This window comes from Quercus lobata, chromosome 2 (genome assembly GCF_001633185.2).
Source record: "Quercus lobata isolate SW786 chromosome 2, ValleyOak3.0 Primary Assembly, whole genome shotgun sequence".
Taxonomy (NCBI): Eukaryota; Viridiplantae; Streptophyta; class Magnoliopsida; order Fagales; family Fagaceae; genus Quercus; species Quercus lobata.
This window is the reverse complement of record NC_044905.1, coordinates 99,159,482-99,178,504: the sequence shown is the minus strand read 5'-3', so window position 1 is coordinate 99,178,504 and position 19,023 is coordinate 99,159,482. Positions and strand designations below refer to the sequence as shown.

General features: G+C 35.5%; 1 protein-coding gene across 3 annotated transcripts; it reads right to left on the bottom strand.

The window, feature by feature from the left end:
• Positions 1-5,401: 5,401 nt before the first annotated feature.
• LOC115977486 (importin-4) lies at positions 5,402-18,414 on the bottom strand. 3 transcript variants are annotated; one of them, XM_031099355.1, is made up of 21 exons: positions 17,970-18,414; positions 16,365-16,497; positions 15,296-15,432; positions 15,140-15,185; positions 11,730-11,942; positions 11,060-11,563; positions 10,843-10,977; positions 10,500-10,715; positions 10,336-10,425; positions 10,014-10,258; positions 9,800-9,888; positions 9,200-9,240; positions 8,861-8,891; positions 8,624-8,746; positions 8,298-8,515; positions 8,104-8,199; positions 7,100-7,212; positions 6,736-6,871; positions 6,520-6,624; positions 6,058-6,403; positions 5,402-5,630 (listed from the first exon to the last, which is right to left on the bottom strand). In XM_031099355.1, the coding sequence occupies exons 1-20, from the start codon at positions 18,242-18,244 to the stop codon at positions 6,203-6,205; spliced, it is 3,147 nt and encodes a 1,048-aa protein (XP_030955215.1). In that variant the 5' UTR covers positions 18,245-18,414; the 3' UTR covers positions 5,402-5,630; positions 6,058-6,202. The 3 variants fall into 3 exon arrangements, with proteins under 3 accessions (XP_030955215.1, XP_030955216.1, XP_030955217.1); XM_031099356.1 differs by lacking the exon at positions 15,296-15,432 and having other exon boundaries at positions 17,970-18,057; XM_031099357.1 differs by lacking the exons at positions 5,402-5,630; positions 6,058-6,403; positions 6,520-6,624; positions 6,736-6,871 and adding an exon at positions 7,440-7,795 and having other exon boundaries at positions 7,127-7,212.
• Between the last annotated feature and the right edge of the window lie 609 nt (positions 18,415-19,023).

Below are 19,023 nucleotides of genomic sequence, written 5' to 3'. Positions count from 1 at the left end.
ATTTCATCATAAAAATCTTATGAGACAACTCTCTTATAGAGTGTAAGATCCACACATGTTGTGAGAGATATTCTCATAAGACAATCTTATGAGATTCACAGTGCCAAGCGTCAAACCCAAATTGCCAGTGATCCTTTAAGACTTCACTCAATATGCTACAACGAATCTTACAGTTTAAGATGAAAAGTTATTCATTTATATCTTCAACTTTAGAAAAAAGCCAGTATGTAAGGAACAAATTTCTTATGATGTTGGTAGAAAACTTAGCCAAGATATTTAATATCCTATTAAAATTTATTTTTGCAACAATCTTTTTTCAAGACTTGTAATGAACCAAGATGTTTATATATAAATATTCTGAGTTTGGTAAGTGAAAAAATATTGTTTATGTTCGTTTATTTAATAAATGAGCCAATTAAACTTAAACATAAGGTTGGACTCAATTATTAAACAAATCAAGCTCAAAAATAATAATGTGCTCGTGAACAAACTCGAGAGTATAATATTATATAAGATATGTATAAATGTTTAAAATAAACTTATATAAACTTGAAATTGGATAGCGTAAGTTTGTAAATAAATTTATAAGATATTAAATTATTATTCATAGTTTATTGATAATATAAATTGTAGGGACACGATTTTTAACGGCCTAAGAATGACGTTGGGCTCATATATAAAGGGCCCGAACAATATAATTTATAGAGAGTGGGTTCGAAAGGCAAGGCCTTGGTTGCCGGGCAACGGTCTAGTCCCGATTTTACAAGAGCTCATACAAAAGTAGGTTTGGCCTGAATAGTTAAGCCTTACATCGATGTAGCTTGAAGGGTTTGACTCCTCGGACTAAGTCCGAGGAGCATCGCATTCTCACCATTCTTCTCCCTCTTTTCTTGGATCCCCCCTCCCCCTTGGCCCTCTCCCCCTTTTATACCAGTGTTTACTTCCCGTTTTTCGTCTACGTGTCCGTTTTTCCTTTTTAGAGTAATGACCCATCCTATCAATCCATACGTCAGAGTGGTTGGGGGGTGGTTGGGAAAAGTTAAATAGCATGGTCTGGAGTATGGACTTGTCAGACGCAGGGCTCCACATTACGGTGTTGGCAGCTTTCTCCCTTGTACTGCCCTTGTATTGAGTTTGTCCTTTTCTACAAGCGTTTTGTGAAGTGTTGAGCGTGAGTTCGTCCTCGGCCACATCCTTGGGTCTTCAAGGGGCTTTCATCGCACATCCTCGGCAATAGGGCTCCTCGGCCTGGGCTTTGGGCCCTTAACATAAAGTGGGCTGGGACCTCAGATCTCGGGCCTCACATAAATAGTCTATTTATAGTAAAATTATATATAATTTTTAACAAAACAAGGTTGGACAATCAAAATTTTCCAACTTCATAAAAGAAAATTATTCTATCTAATCATCACAGAGAATATAATTTAACCACAATTTATTAATTGTTATAATATATATTTGTAAAAGGGTAAAAGAATTTAGTGGATGTGTTTACTATATATTGGAAAAGAAAGTTAATTAAATATTTTATGAACAAATTCAAGCTTATTTGACAAGAAAATGAACTAATTAAACTTACTAATTTGGTAATAAGCTTAAATTTGGCTTGTATTTGAAATAAAATTAATAAAAAAATTTAAACTTTTAATACTTGCTCAACTCATATATAACCCTAGTTATCCATTTGTTTTCTCAATTACCAAAACTTATAAATTGCTCCCTTTATTATAATATTGATGTCAATGTCATGCTTTTGTCATGATCATCTATCTCTCCAATCCAAAAACAGCATTGTTTTTAAAGGAAAAATATTTTAAAAATGTATAAATTAGTTACAACTGTTATAATAATACCAAAAAACTCACTTTCATTTATGGGTTTTTTGTGGATCAAAGCATGAAAAAAATGTATCACCATTAAAAAATAAAAAATATATTAAAATTCAAAACTAAATTACTACATACAAAATAATTGTTCTTGTGGGGACCGGCCCAGAATAACAAGTTGGCTGGGCCTTGGGCCCGTCCGAGGACGATTCTGTCCGAGGAGACGTCGCGGCCCATAATCCCTGCCCAAGCCAACTGGGGCGAAAAAAACACGTCCGAGGAGTAATTTCTCCTCGGACATTCCAAAAATCCAGATCAATGATGCATCCTAGTTACTGTAGCCCTCACTCCAAATACGTAAAAAGAAAGAATGCTCAAAATATCCCAGCAAAGGCTGTCACCACCACATTAAATGCACCACAACTACTCTCCTGGCTGCATTAATGAAGAGAAGACCCCTGAGCAGTGTTACCTTGGTCACCGCAACTCACAAAGAACTGGTAAGGGCGTCTGATGAGACAGGTGCTCAAGTGGGGGTTTGGATGATCAACAAGTGTAGGGCCTAGATGATAAAAGAGGGCCTATATCATATGTAAGAGTCCCCCAGAAAGAGGGGACGGAAAAAAGAGAGAGGGTGGGGAGACGAGAGAAACGTAAGAAGTCATTGTATGAAAGCATGTCAATGAATAAAACTTCCACTTTCACATCCATTTTCTTGATTTACGTTTCTACATCCACTAAGGACATGCAACAAACCGTCTGAGCCAACTGGAACCGAGTTCTTCAGCCCATACTCTACAAACTTCATTGTGTGGGACTTCTTGAACCAGGGCCTGATCGTCCAGGACCGGGTTAACGAAAATCGTGTCCCTACAGTTCTAATTATGAATGCAATGATTAATTTATACTCATTAGTGAAATAAACTAGCAATTTTGAAAACATCTGAATATCATTGATGTTTTTTTTTTTTTTTTTTTTTTTTTTTAATAATATTTTTGGCTTAGGATTTTGAACTATCAAGAACAGTTGTCTCCCTTACCTCTTTAGACTATCTATTAGTTCATAACTTTATACGAAATGTGCTGGGCCTCTTAAATTAAAATAGGCCTAAAAGAAAAGGGCAAAAAAAAAAAAAAATTGTCATTGTTAATTAATTTTACTTTAGCAGGAGTGCTACAGCAGATCTGTTTGTTATTAAGTAGAATTTGTACATATTTACACCTAAATATATTGAAGAAAAAAAAAGAAGCCAAGATGCACTTATAAAATCTTTTTTTTTGGGGGGGGGGGGGGGGGGGGGGGGTTGGGGAGGAAAAAAAAGAAGAGTGCTTGTTACAGCTGATCTTTTTTTTTTTTTAATACCTAATCTTCGTTTAAATAACAAGAAAAGCAGCATCTTTCCTCAATTGCTCAACAACAGCAAGAGAAAGAGAGTGCTTTTTACATAATCCAAAAAGCCTATGGGCAGCAGCAAATTTAGCAAGGGAATGTGCAATACAATTAGCATTTCCCCTAACTCAGCTAAAAACGCACTAGAAAAATCATTTGCTAAGTTCAAGCACATTACACAAAAGGGTGGAAGTAGACCACTCAGTAGAAGATAAACTTGAATTTAAAGCATCAACACTTTGTTTAGAATCTCCCTCCACAATAATCTTCTGAAGTACCTCAAATTTTACAATCTGTAATGCCCAAAGGAATGCTGCAGCTTTGGCCTGAAAAGGGTCACACAAGGCATTATGTTTTGTCCAAGTTATAAGTATCTCACTAAAAGCATTTCGAGCTTACTATAGCTAAAGTAGTGAAGGTATTTGTCACAGCATCATCAACATTGAAATTGACTTCATTTGAAGGAGGGAACCATCTACAAACTTGATCTAGGTCTTGTTCTTGGTAGAAAACTTAGCCAAATATTTAATATGCTCTTAAATTATTATTTTTGGAAAAAATACATTTTTGCACACTCTTATAGGGCGTTATCAATTTGGTCCTTCAACTACCAAAACATATAAATTGCACCCTTCATTATAATATCTATATCAATGTTGTAATTCCATCATGATCTGTCATAAACTCCCCTTAACCAATCCAAACACATCGTTTTACAAGAATAGTAGAAAAAGGAAGTGCTTTATAAGAAATAAACACAAAATATAAATTAATCAAATTTTCTTAATAAAAATTCACCTCCTTCCATCTCTCTTCCTTCATCCCATCACCATCAAAATGGCTTCCTTCAACTCAACCCCAATAAAGGCAACAATATCTCACCCTTTGCAGCCCAAACCATCATATATCAGAGTTGTATTCTATTCTTTTTTTTTTTTTTTTTTTTTAGGAGTTGTATTCTATTCTAATAACACCACAAACCCTAGTATTAAATTTCTATCATAATAATACCATATAAAACTCAACTTCATCTATGAATGATTGGTATATGGTTGACCATGTATCTTGAACAATTAAACCACGTAGTTAGGACGAACGGAATCGTGATTTTATCTTTATTGTTTCACCATTCAAGAATAAGAAATATACTATAATTTTAAATTAAATTAATACATAATATCCTCCTAATTTGATAAAAATAACTAAGTAAAATTATATAAATTTTATCTTAAATTTTCTTCCCTACCCAAAATAATGAAGCCCATTCATATTAACGTTCGGTCACGCCGTGGTAATACCTCTGTGAAAAATGCATTATTATTTATTATGCTCAAACAATGATGTTGATATCTGAGTTCTTTTGGAAGAGATTAACCATTTGAGATGTTGACCCGTGTTACTCATGCATTTTCTCAAAGAATTTGACCAAAGTCAAAGCCAACAAGTTCAATCAACTGTTAAATTGTATTAATACAAATGCTTCTGACAATGTATGATTAAACGAGTGTATTAATACACTTGAGAATGTATTGGATTTATCGAAGTCCATAGTGTCTGTTTTGGTGCAACTTATATTTTACTTTTTTTGAAAATGCAATTGGTGCCAAATACCAATATCCTTATTGTTCAGTTAGTATAACTTATTTTTTACTTTTTGAAAAGGACATTCTTAGGGGGAAAAATAAACAATATACCAAGAAAAGAGTGAAGTTTATAAAAATTATGTTTTGAAAAGCGCACTTTGAAACTGCTTTACCAAACAGATACTAAGTATGCGTTTTGATTCAAATGTTTTGGCTTGCGTTTTCTTTTTTTTTTTTGTGGTTAAACCAACGCCTATTGCACACTTGCACTGTTTATGGAACATGAACAGTGCATTTAGGCACATGAATTGTAATCCGTGCGAACAATAACTTTTTTATTATTATTTTTATTGTTTTCAGTTTTCAGTTTTCAACAAAATAAAAATAAGCAGTATCCAAATGAACTCTAAGTCTAATTCCAGGAATCAAACAAAAGAACAAAAAAGAAAAGGACGGTGTAACCAAAAAAACAATCTCAACATATGATATGATTTATCTAAGAACAGTGAATTACAAAATTATTATTGGCAATTGAAACCAACAATCTCCCTCAATAAATTACTGATAAAAAAAATATATTGAAACTGCACACATGAAAAATATACAAAAACTTCTTCTAATTGAGAATTGGATGCATTGTTGTGATATACAAACCCCCAACAAAAAATAATAATAAATAAAAGAACATAACACAGGAGCCAAACCCAAGTAAAACACAATAAATTTTGAAAGAAAATGAATATTTTAAATATTGTGAAACTAGAAGAAAAGGCAGTGTCTCCACACAGGAAAAATGGAGAAGGCACTGGAATCAGCAGCAGGACCAATAACCTGCAAAAACGAGCAAGAATTTCTGAATATATGTTTGCTGTAACGATGAAATTTAAAAGAATAAAACGTGATATTGCTAAATGGAAACACAGCACTACAATAAAGCATAATTTTAGAGACCCCAATTTTAAGCATGTCCATAGAACTAAGTGATTGGTCTTATTTGCATACTACGATCCACCAAAGACATGATAATAAAATTCCAATGCTATACTGAGACAAAATAATCAATTTTGGACTGTAAACTTCAAGCTTTGTTGGTCAACATTTTCAGGAATGTTTTCAATTTCTAACATATCAAATCAAGAGTAGAAGCAATGACATTTAGAACCAAATGTACATATATTAACAGAATTTTTGGGAAATCTAATACAGGTTTTATGTTTTTTATGCCAATCATTTGTAATTTCCCATATCAGACACTTACCTGGTAGAGATGATGAACTTCTTTCAGGTCCCACAACTTTCAAACTAAAAAATAGGTATAACAAACAAAATCCCCTTTGAAAAACAAATTTGGAAGTCAAAGAAGTCAACATGACGGGAAAGAATGACAACTTTTCGACTAGGTATCAGCTTCTTGGGGCAAATGCAGCTAGTGCATTAGCATGTGCTGGAGAAAGGTTGCTTAAAAGGGGTTGCATTTGTTGACCATATAGAGAAATCAAGTGAGAGAAAGCTCTTCCCACTTGAGCTTTAACTTCAGAAGTTTCTTCTGGGGACACCACTACTTGAGCAAATAGATTAACCAACTCAGGAACTAGAGTGAGGATCTGCTTTGCATCAAAAGAGAAAAACAAACAAGCAAAAACATCAGTTCTTGAGAGAAGTAAATATTAAACAACTAGTTAGCCAACTTTACATTGCAATCAGGAAATGAAACAAATACCTGGGGATTTGATGATAAAACAAGAGTAGATACACAACTATAGACTGCCATGGACTCTTCATGATCTTCTTTTAAGGGGAGAGCTTTTAGGAAGACGGGAAGGACCTGAGAAAAGTAACCAGGACATGGACAGACATAAAAGGAATAATTAGCTATAAGGAGTAATGGTACAAATTCATTGTTTTCCTTTCCTAAAAGAAGAAACCAGAAGAAAACCTGGTTTAAGGGGATGGACTCAGGATAAACCATTATCATCCTTGCCACAGCGCCAGCTGCATTATCCCTGACAGCATTGTCTGGTTCTGATTCCCCAAATAATGGGAAAAGTCCACGCAATATATCACCATAGTATCTAGTACTGATGAAAGGAAAAAGCTACAGAATGGCAATGAAAGTTTCTAGGGAAGATGAGATTCAATTCCAATAAAGAAATGTAGAAGACTAATCATAGACTATGTATGCCCCCACTTAAAATCCGATGACCCCACAACACGCAGTAATTAAAATTTACAACTACCAAATAGGGTATGAGAGAGGAAAGGAGAAGAAAAAGAAGCAACATGACTACTAAGAAGGATACTTTAAAGTTGACTCGCCCCCATTTTTGCACAGCTCTCCAACACAAAATGCAGCATTCCTTCTATTAGTTGCCTCAGAAGAAGCTAGTTCTTTTAGTACTATGGGCATCACTCGCTGAAACATATGCAATTAGAGTCACAAATTAGACACCATTAATGTTCCAAAAATTAGAAGAAAAAAAAAATGTGAGCTGAAATACACTTTTGGTCCCTAGAATTAGGCCTAGGTTTTATCCTCATCTCAGAAATTTGAAAGTTTCAATTTTTTCCTCAAAATATCTAAATAGTAGCATTTAGTCATTCCATTTATCAGCTGTCAAAGGAGATGCATATGTGGCAGACCTAGAGATGATGTGACACATTAAAAAGCTGGCATGGTCGTAGGCATGACAAACAAGGACACACCAGCATAGGGCTTGCATCTCATCCACTTCTCACTTTTTTCTCTTTTTCTTTCATCAGAAGCTGTCTTTCTACATTTTTCTCCCAACCAGCAAGCCCTCCTCATACTCCCTTAATACTCCGTCACATACCAACACCCACTTTTCATCACCTCACTCCAACCCTCCATATATTTTCAGGGATATCACATCACCACAACACTCCTTCACCAGTGTGCTCCAGCCTCCATTAACGGTCCACCGATATGCACACCCACACTCCTGGTATACCCATGTTGCACACGCCCACACCTATGCCTGCACCCACGGTCATTGTTGCTTGTGAGTGTTAGTGGTGGTTTTTGGGACTTAATTTGAAAGCTCCAAGCTTCTCTTCCACATGATTGTGTTTGGGCCTTGAATATTTCTTGCCTTTTTATCTCACTTTCAAGGGAGAGAAAATGAAAGATAAAAAGGGAAGTGAGTTGAGAGAGAAAGAGTGAACAATTGATGGACAGAGGACTATTTTGGTGGCATTTAGATCTTCCAGTACTAAGGCATAACTTTTTACATTTAAGGGACCAAAAGTATATTGCAGTCAAATATTTAAGAGTAATAAAATTTACATCGACATAGCCAGCAATTGGGGGACCCATATCCTGAGCTACTTCAGCGAGGCAAGCAACCACCATAGTACGATCTTGCGGAGGGCGTGAAGCTCTCTGCATTTTCCAATAATTAAAACAATGAGAAAATAACACAAAGAAACGATAGCATAGAAATGCAACTACATATACCACAAAATCGGATGCTAACCTACCGCAAATTTCATTAAAGGATCGAATAACTTTGCAAAGATAGGTGCAAAATGAGAACCCATGGACTTGGCAAATGCAGGAAGAAGATCAGAAACTGCATCCATAAGCTCTTCATCATGTTTGGTATCATCATCATCAATGTCACCATCAGATTCTTCTTGCTGACAACAAGATTCTTCTCGGAGCAATACCAAAGTAGCATCAACAAGCCGAGGCACGTCTGAAATCAGATTACGTCAAAAGGTAAGTTCCAACTATGTCATTTCATTTGCATCAGATATATTCCTATGAACAAAAGGCAAAATGAAGGCAGCAAAATTTAACTCACATTGCTCAATGGCCACGTATCCATATTCTTTGATGATATCAGCTATGCTCATACAAGCTTGAGCGACAACTTCCTTGTCATCATCTTCAGTCATAGTCTTGATATAAATATTCATCACAGTATCTGTAGATTACAAAAGGCACTATAAGATTTCTACTACTGCTAGAAAAATAGAAATCCAGCCAGGCCAGCAATTTCAAAGCTAAGATGTTTATCATTCCTACATCATGTTCTTACCAAGAACTTCTTTTATTTTTGCCAGTCCTTCCTGCAAAACGAGACAAAGATTGTGATCACTTCAGTAGTATATATTTCCACCTATGGGATTTAAAATGACATAAAGTAACAAAACCAAAGCTAGCTTTCAACTGAAGTTGCAAATCTGAAGAGGCTGCTTCTAAAAGCATTGACAACTAGATAGTTCTTTATCGACTAATATCTAGATCAAACCAATATTGGCAAATAAACAGCTCCACAAAATCTTAATAAACAAAATCCAGATGACAAATTAATGCCATGGTTTGGCAAGTAGAAGAATCAAAATTAGAGAGAGAGAGGATTCTGATGCAGACTAACATGTTGACTCTGGTAGATCGCCTGTGCTGCTGTTAATATGTCTGCAATTAAAATTAATTCCAATATGAGCATTCTATAGATTCATACACAAACTTGAAACACACGAAGTACAAAGTGCCACAATAATTGGACTTATAAAGTTTACCAGCATCTACCACTTTCTCTATTAATTACAGAATTAAATCCCATATAGTTGAGAGTAAAGTTAAGACAAGACAATGAAACAATGACCTGGAAACATAGTTGCCTATCCCAAGTAACAAGATTATATAGGAATACAATCGCCACTAAATATAAACCTGTTAGCACACCCGATATAAAATCTTCACTCACTTCTCATACAGGTTCATGAGTTTGAACAAGAATATATTCTTTCCTTTCCCTTTTTTTTTTTTTTTTTTGAGAGAGGGGGTGGGGGGGGGGGGGGGAGAGAGAGAGAGAGAGAGAGAGAGTACAAATGGGTTCAGACTTCAGATCACAAAACCATAAGTTCATAAGACAAAGAGTTGGAGTTGAGGCTCTCCTGATTATGACAAGATGATGCTTGGGTTAAATGAAATTTACAAATAATTTTGCCACAAGCAGATAGCTACTACTCACGTTTTAAACCTATGATTGCCTGAAGCCGAACATCTTCATGAAAATAGCCTGAGTGTCTCACCAAAATTTTCTGTGACTCCTCCAAATAGCTTAAAAAAGTTAAGAAACCCCCCAAAAAAATACTTCTTTATTTACAAAGATGTAATCTACCCATAGAATCATGAGATAAAAAAAAAAATGTATATATATATATATAACACATGTGAAAGGATACGGTGCATAAGAAATCTTTGTGTGTTCTGCAAATAAGCCAAGTGCCTGAGTAGCAGCTGCCTTTTCATCAAGAACTCCGGTTCTTATACTGATATTTCGTACTCTTGGCTCATCATGAGCTTCATCATCAGATGAAACTCCACCAAATCCATTAATATTTTCATCATCAGACTCATCAATGTCCACTGCAGAGCCATCATCCAGATTGCAGGAAGCAAATGCCAGAGGCACAACATGAGGAAGATACTGTTTACCAACATAAATATTCACCCATGAATATAGGCAAAATAAAATCCACAAAAGTATATTATATAAATCCACACCTGTGCAAAGCCATCAGCCAGTATTTCTGCTATATTGCTGAAAAATCCATGGGTGTACTCCCGAAGCTCACTATACTCCAATCCGAAACCCTGAGAATGAAACACAAAATTAAGTACTAGAAAAGACAACAATCCCAGTCAAAGAGATGTGCCAAGGCAATTACTGCAATTGCAGCTTCTATGAAAGGCGGTAGAATCGGTTCCATCCCCGTTCTTCCTACAGACATTGCAACGATTCCAACTAGTTCAGTAGCCCTTGCTCTTGAACAGAGATCCTCATCCTTGGTAAGCACCATGAAATTTTTCATCAACTCCAGAACCCTTTCAGCATATGGAAGGAACGCTTGCTCTGAAGCTGATGCAACTGAACCGATTGCAGACTACAAGAAAATTAAAATGGAATTTAAAATTAACACTTAAAGACAAGAACATGAACCTTGAGGGTTATCAAACCATATTCAAACCAATAATGTAAGTCTTTAAAGCATATAAGATACATCTTCGTACCATGCATGTCTCCTGCAAATTTCGAGGGCTACTTTGGAGGGCAGCCAATAGTCTGCCCATCAGAGGATCAAGAAAAGGAAGGATCTCCTCCCCCATGTTCTCACAGAATGCAGCCAAAGCATAGTATGACTTCTCCTGTAAAAAAAAGACTGAGTTGTGCTCAGACAATAATTTACAAATAATTAACCCCAGAATTCAACACTTTTTCTATGTTTACCTTTACTTCATCAGATGCATCCTCAAGGGCATTTAAGATACAGGGAAGAACACTTTCATAATGGGATACAATTTCAGGCTGCAAATGCTCAGCGAACTGACCTAATGCAAATGATGCAGCCCCTCTAACCATTTGTTCGGGATCCCTTAAAGCCCCTAAGACAATATGAAGAACAGGCTCCAACTTATTTTTCATCAACTCCAAACAACCCTCTGAAATGACACCTAGAGCAGTTACAGAAGCTTCCCGAAACTTTGGATTTGCATTCTGACTACTCAAAGAAGCAAATTCTAAAACAGGGGCAAACACATGCTTTGGAAGATTCAAAGCCATAGTGTCAATAACTTCAGCGGCAGCTCTATCTGGTGCAAGATCATCATCTTCATTTCCATCAGTTGATTCTGCAAGCAAAGGGCACATAACTTGCAGGATAGGGATGACCAACTTATGCTTTTTAAGGGAATTGGACTTGTACTTTGCCAGCCATGAAATTATCTGAATAGCCTGATAAATTGAACAAAGCATAAGAAATAAGCAAAGTATCTACAATACCCAGGAGGTTTAAGAGCAATAAAATGGAGCAAAATCAACAGTTAACAAAGCTTTATACCAACTAGCTAGGTTGACTAAAATATGAAAAACAAGGAAATAGATTTATGATCCTTCCTACCTGATGACGTGTGTTGGATTCCAAATTTTGACTTGAGCAAACTTCAAGGGCGAACTGCACAATGGATTTAATAGATTCACCAAGAAGAGGTGCAGGAGATTCAATCAGCTCATCAAAGATTTCAAAAGCAATTACAGCTACATCTTCATCTCCAGAGGCAAGACACTGTCTTGATACGTGCAAAATGCTAGGAATGAACTCACGAAACTTGACCTGCACAGGTATCATATAATTTAATGAAGCCCAAAAGAGAATGAAGGAGTAAATAGCAGTCCTGAGCTGCAAAAAGCTTCGCCACCAACATAATAAAAGAAATCATGAAAAATAAATAAATCACACGTGCTCATGTAACCTAAGATTTGCACAAAAACCAGAAAATTAGTTCCACTGAAAAAAGTAGCAGCAAAGGAATATAACATCATATTTTAACACTAATACTTCTTTTATTGGTAAACCATGCAGCCAACAGGTTTTGAAATTTGAAACTACAAGATAAGGGGGAGGAGGTGCCATTTAAGATAGAGCTCATTGGTATTAGGCCTATGCAGACACCCATGAAATTCTAAATTATATAATAAATTCAATTATCAAAGTCCAGGACCAAACCAGCATATGTACAGAATCAAGTTAGGCTTCTCACAACAAATCAAGGGTATGATTTTTTTTTTTGAGAAGAATCAAGGGCATGGTTGATTCTAGACTTTGGTGGAACACGGGTTCATTATAAGCACCCGAAGAAAAAATGCACATCCATTAAATATATGAGGGCTCGCCCCATAATGCCATTCTAAGTTTCATTTTATGATCTTAGAATTGAAATAACTCCCTTCCAATATTAACAAGTTTGCACACACTGATCTCAGACAAGAATTTTGTCAGTGTCGTAATAATGAAATTCTAACTCATTATGTCATCCATGTTTGGTTGTATTTGTCTTTCTTTGACCTCATTCTGTAAAAACTAAATCCAACCTCCTTAATATGTACATCCAAGATGGATAAAAGCCAACATAAATTCAAAACCAGAGTAAAAAATATGACAACAAAATTAGTATCTAAGGTATAAGACACTCAAATACATGGCTGATGTTGAAGACTATTCAACTCAGAATCTATTACTAGCAAAATCAGACAACCACAATAAATGGGCAGGTTTATCCCATAACCAATTCCAATTTCCATCCACTACAAGATAATTTCTACTCTGTTTGGAGTTCATTCTACAAGCAGCCTTCTGTCCAGGAAGACCAGCAGCCTCACAACGAAAATTATATAACGCAATACCAAGTTCCTGATAAACAATTCTAATTATGGACATTATACAGAGCACTAATCCTGTAATCCAAGAAGAGTAAACATTGCATAGGAAGTGCTAATCCAAGAAAGCATAAACATCAAGAATAAGTATACAAATCCATTTCAATAAAACAAGCCACTTCATTATTTGAAAACTTTGCAGTGTCAAATACAGACTTTGCTCTTGTCCTTTCACATAGTCCTAATCATTGTCATAAGAGAGCAACCAATCATAAGCATGGCAAGGCAATTCAAAACCCAACACCTCTTGCACATTAACCATATTGAATATATACAAAAGTCAACACGATGGGTCCACAGCAAGTATTCCCAAAAGCAAACCATATCCCCAAATCCTAACCTCAATTCAAACCAAATCCTTCAATAAAACCTTATGAAAGTTCGAATAATAATCACAATAAAAAATAGTATCAGTCCCATATTCATAATCCCCCCCCCCCCCCCAAAAAAAAAAAAAAATCAGAATCTAATTCATGCCAGCCAAAAATATAAGGTAATTTGGCAATAGAATCAAACTTAAGGTAAAATAAAAAGTTGCAGATCCATGCATACACCCTAATACTGATTAGCAATTAAAGAATCCTCAATGCCTCCCAATCTATAATAGTATATCACTCATGCATGGGAATAATAAAAAGCATTGCTACAAGAACCGTACTGAATTTTTCATATAGCAAAGGATCACTATCAATTTAGATGCCAAGGCTCAAAACAATTTTGCTCTGATCGAATACATTATTTTTATTGCACGTTTTTAATGCCGTCTCCACTTACTTTCACAAGCCATCACTGCATCATACGCAGCTGCAACCCCAAGCTTGTCATGTCTTTTCCAAGCCGAAACACCCACCGATTCCCCCACCCCCCTCTCTCAGGTATCTTATTATATGAAGTGTTGTCTTTTTAATGCCTTGAGACAGGCATGAGGTGTCTTGATGGTTAGTGTCCAATCCAAAGGACACCCCAAAGTTACATCCCAAAAGTTTGAAGATCCAAGAATTTCCAAAAGAAGGGGGAGATATGAATATCAATTGAAAACACATGACCGCAGGAGAGTGATCACAAACATAAGTTTAAGCTTTCTAGAGGAGTCCAACCTCATCAAAGCCCAAGATGCTTTCCCAGATAATACACCACATGAAGCACTTTCCAATACAAAGCAGAACAAACAACTGCAGCCATGCCCACTCCCAAATTGCCCTTTCCAACACACAGCAACTTCTCTCATGCTTAAGGTGAACACAAATGACCTTATAGATCTCTTACAACCAAAGAGTGAAGAAATGGTTGACCGTTTCCCCACAATTTTTGCACACAAAATACCAATCAACAATTACTTCTTCAAAAGATTCTCCATAATCAGAAGCTTACCAAAGCAATTGTCTAATCCAACAAGGCAAAGCCAGTAATCTCTTTCTATGTATACATGCCCGATATCCACAGGATGGCCCATAACCATAGTCCACCATTTCAGAAATTACTGGTGTACATCAGTTTCATATACTTGCCATTTAATTCACATGAAAAATGATATACAATACCTGTCAAATTGCATTATGACCATAAAATTGTGAATGTCTATACTATTTTTAGTAAAAGGTCTTAAAATTTATAACTTAATACGGCTACATATTTTAGTACACACTTAGGAATCAATTTTATCTTAATGCCAAATTTTAATGTTAGATTTAGAGTATGAACTTTTGAGTTTTGATACTATGCTCAACAAATGCAAATTACTAAATATGCATTTCATCTTTCAGCATTAATATAATTTTCTGCTGTCCTTTCTAGAAGCCTGCTGAAAGCTTCTTGTGATCGCAGCACACAAAGCACCAAGAAATGCATAACCTCAGATATTACACAGAACTGAATTAAAGATAACACACAAAGCAAGTCATCAGAGTGAGTAACGCTGTTTCTCAAAAAATAAAAAAGTATAATTCAAGCACACACATTATAACTACTTGATCAAGTAAAAACAGATGGATAGACAGATTCTTTCCAAAGTATGAATGTGCATTACAAATTGAAACAAAAGCAGGAACAAATGAGCACCACAAACTACAAGTAGATATTATATTACAAACTCACCACTTCAGCCCCGTCGTTAGTGAACTCTAGAAAAGATCCCACTGCTCTGGTAACACAGGCAAAAAATTATAGTAAGCAACCATATGATATTACTATTTCACAACAGAATGAACACCATAAATGTCGAAAAGAATACAAAAAGGACTTTTAAATTACTTGAGAGCAGCAACTCTAACACGATTGCTTGTCTCATCCTGTAGACACTTTAATAGAAGAGCTTGCAAATCAGCAAAATGAGGTTGAAAACTATTCCCAATGGTTTCAGTTAAAGAGCTGAAAAGGATCAATGCCACCTTATACCACCAAAACCAAAACAACCATATAAGTTAGTCTATTAAACCTGGTAAATACGAACCAGGAGCAAGCATCCATATGAATTAATTCACAGCAAAAAGAAACATCAAGGATTGATGAGCAAAAAAATTCTTTTTTTTATAGGTAAAAATAATTTTATTGAAAAAATACTACTTCATGCAAGATGAGCGAAAAATATTCATGGTAGTTTAAGAATAAAGAAAAACAGATTTGACCATAATTTATCCCATTAAGCAATAAAGTTGGGGTTTCATGACAAGTATGTCCTTAAATAAGTAAGGAACTTATGGGTGATAAAGCATTGCTATATACATTTTTAACTAAACTCACTACTTTACAATCATGACCTTGGAGATAAGTTCTTAGCAAGTTCCCTACATTTAAATACTATTAAATACACGAATGATATTACAGTTGGACAGAAATGGAGAAATGAAAAATTCACAGCTCTTCTTTATGAATTAAAAACACACACACAAAATCATTTCCTAAATTTCAATCAGTCGGGAAAATATGGCATGTTTAACTTCATGTAAGCCATCAATTTGATCATGCTGTATATATGTACATAGCTCCTAACTACCTATTGCACAGTACCATCTTGTCTAAGGTTATGATTGTATTTAAAACATGTTGCTGATAACAAGAGTTGTGACTTGTGAGTAACTTTAAGTACTGTAACTGGCACCACATGTAAACAAAACCCCAATTTTGAAGTCTATACAAGATTATCCCATCAAGGTTAATATCCTCCAACAAATTTAGACAATCAAAGCAACCATAAATATGTGGATGAGTGTTTGAAGAGGTCCGATTTGGCAACAAGATAGCAATGATGAGCTATGGAAGAAGTTAAAAATACCATAATTAGGAAGTGCAACCAGATAGCTTTTAAGAGTCATAAGCTTACTTCTCTATGGTCTTCCTGTGCACTCTGGCTACATTGGAACAAAAAGGGAAGCAAGTCAGGCCACTCTCCTGCCGGAACGGCATACTTTGCTACGATACTGACCACATTTGCACTTGCTCGCCTCACTGGCGGACTGCAGCAACAGAATCAACAAGATCATATCAAAATTCCAAAGAAAAACAATTACGATTATACTACCTGTGTGCTTTAGTTCCTAGTTTATTTCCAATTTTTTCAATGAAGCACTATTACTAATAAAAAAATTACGAATACAATAAAGTCAAATATCAAATAACCAGTAGAAAAGGCGATACTCAAACTTAACAAACCCCAAAGTAAGGGTAAAGCAGAAATGACAAGTTTTTTAAAAAATAGGTCACATATAGATAAGTCTTAAGAAAAAAGGCCGTTAGAGATGAACAATTGAGCAACTTCTTTGTCTCCAGAACATTAAAGAAAATTTTCCTTAAGATTCACCATTTTGAATTGTATTCCCTAGCTCTCCTTGGGAATCAAAAATAAAAACTGAAGGCCTCAAAAATGTATTAAAACTAAGATCAGACATGAAAGAGTCACTAAATGACCAATACTGAATGCAAATATAATCAAGGGGTATCACAGTGAAAACTCATTCAAGTGTCCAATTGAACCAGTAAACAGAACAAAGTGAGTTTACAAATTACCAAGAAATTAAATGCCCAATTTCTATTCATCATTTTACAAGCAAAACAAATAAGCTTCCAATCAAGTAGAAGCCATCAACAACCTCAAGATGAACCCTCAATCACATCACATAGAATCTCAACTAAGCCAAATTGTTGTACCAAGCACAAAATAAAATGAAATGAGAATCCAAACTTTAAGTCTCTCTCCAGCTCTCAACTTCCCCAATCAACCAAATGTGGGATATAAACCCATTAACTTAGTCCACATATAAGTACAGCCAGATAGAATTAAACTCAATCAGAAATTCCAATCCTGTCAAATTCCAAACTCTTACTACTTCATCACAAAACTCATCAGAATATCGCAATTCAGGTCTAATGCAATAACCAAAGACAACCCACTAAAGGAGAGTTCAGTCCACAATTCAAATCAATCATACCCATATACACAATTCAGCATAGAAAGGAGAATTCAATCAGCTAAACCGAACAAAAAACATAAGTAATGCCAAGAACACAACTTTTTTTCTAAAACTGCAAACACGATCTGTTGTGATTGGAGCTACATCACTTTCACAAAGTGCTTCTTTTCATAACCAAAGAAGTCCACAATCCAAGTCAAATAGTAATGCTAAGGACACAGCATTTATAGCTTTATAGCAACATTTTACTACAACTCCTAACATGATCCATTGTGATTGGAACAATATAACTTCTACTAGGTTCACAATATGCCATGTCAGCCATTGTGAAAAATATTGTCCCTATGCCATTTCTGATTCCAGTAACACCAATCATAACATGCCAATTCTTAGTTGCGTCACTAAGACTTTATATTCTATTATTCAAAACAAACAACCCATCAAATCCATACCCACATTCATCATAACAAGAAACAACAACAACAACAACAACAACAATTTCCAAATAAGTTAAAAACCTGTGTTCCATTGTGATGCTCTCAATCAGTGATTGCTTGACCAAATGCTTGAGCTGAGGTGACAGCTTGGCCCAGTGTCCGGTGATCTTCTTGCGGAGGAGCACGGCGGCGAGCTGGCGGACGTTGGGGGTCTTGGCGGTGCGGAGGTGCTGCACGAGCGCAGGGACCACTTGTGGGTCCTTCGCCAGCCGCTTTATCTGCTCCTCCGCTTGCCGCCGAGCATCGTTGTCAGGCATCAAGAATTGTATCAACAAAAGCTCCAAAGACTGAGCCATTTCTTCCTTCTTTGTTTCTCTCTCTCTCTTTCTCTCTTTCTCTGTGTCTGTGTCTGTGTCTGTGTGTTGTGTTTTTTTGGTTACAGAGAAAGAGGCTGCTTGCTATGCCTGTGTGAGGGTTTTTGGGTTTTGCTTTGCTTAGTATTTAAGGGTGGTTTTTTTTTTTGGGGTTTTGTTGTGGCGTATAGTATAGGACAGGTTTTTTAAAAAAGGGTCTTCTACGTAGGACCATTGTTGTGTGTTGGGTCCACGCGTGGTGTTTGTACAGACACGATATATAATGCCAGCACCATTTCTTTTTATTTTTAACACAACACTCTCTTTTTTTAGAGAGAAATAAATTTTTATTAACTAATTAAAAGATAAAGTTATAGTCTTCTTAAAAATTTAAAGGATATAGGTTTCATTATAATTTTAAAAAAAATTTAAAAATTAAAGGATACGTTGGGATACGGATATATGTTCGCATCGCAACGTGTTCAATGGAACTGGCCACTAGACACAAGCGCCAACTGTGAGAGATATAAGATCTAAACTCACTCCTTAATGCATATGAACCAAGTGTAACTCACTCGTTAATAATGAGTGATATAAATATGTTATCCACAACTATAGAATTTATTTATTTATTTTTTATTTATAAGTGTCCACAATATGTGGTATGCTTTCTTATCTAATAAGAGTAGGTTTTATTGTGTTTGATAGTATCGAGAAAAATGAGTTAGAGAAAAACTAAATTTAATCAATAAAAAAAATATGACTTATTTTTAGAGATTGTT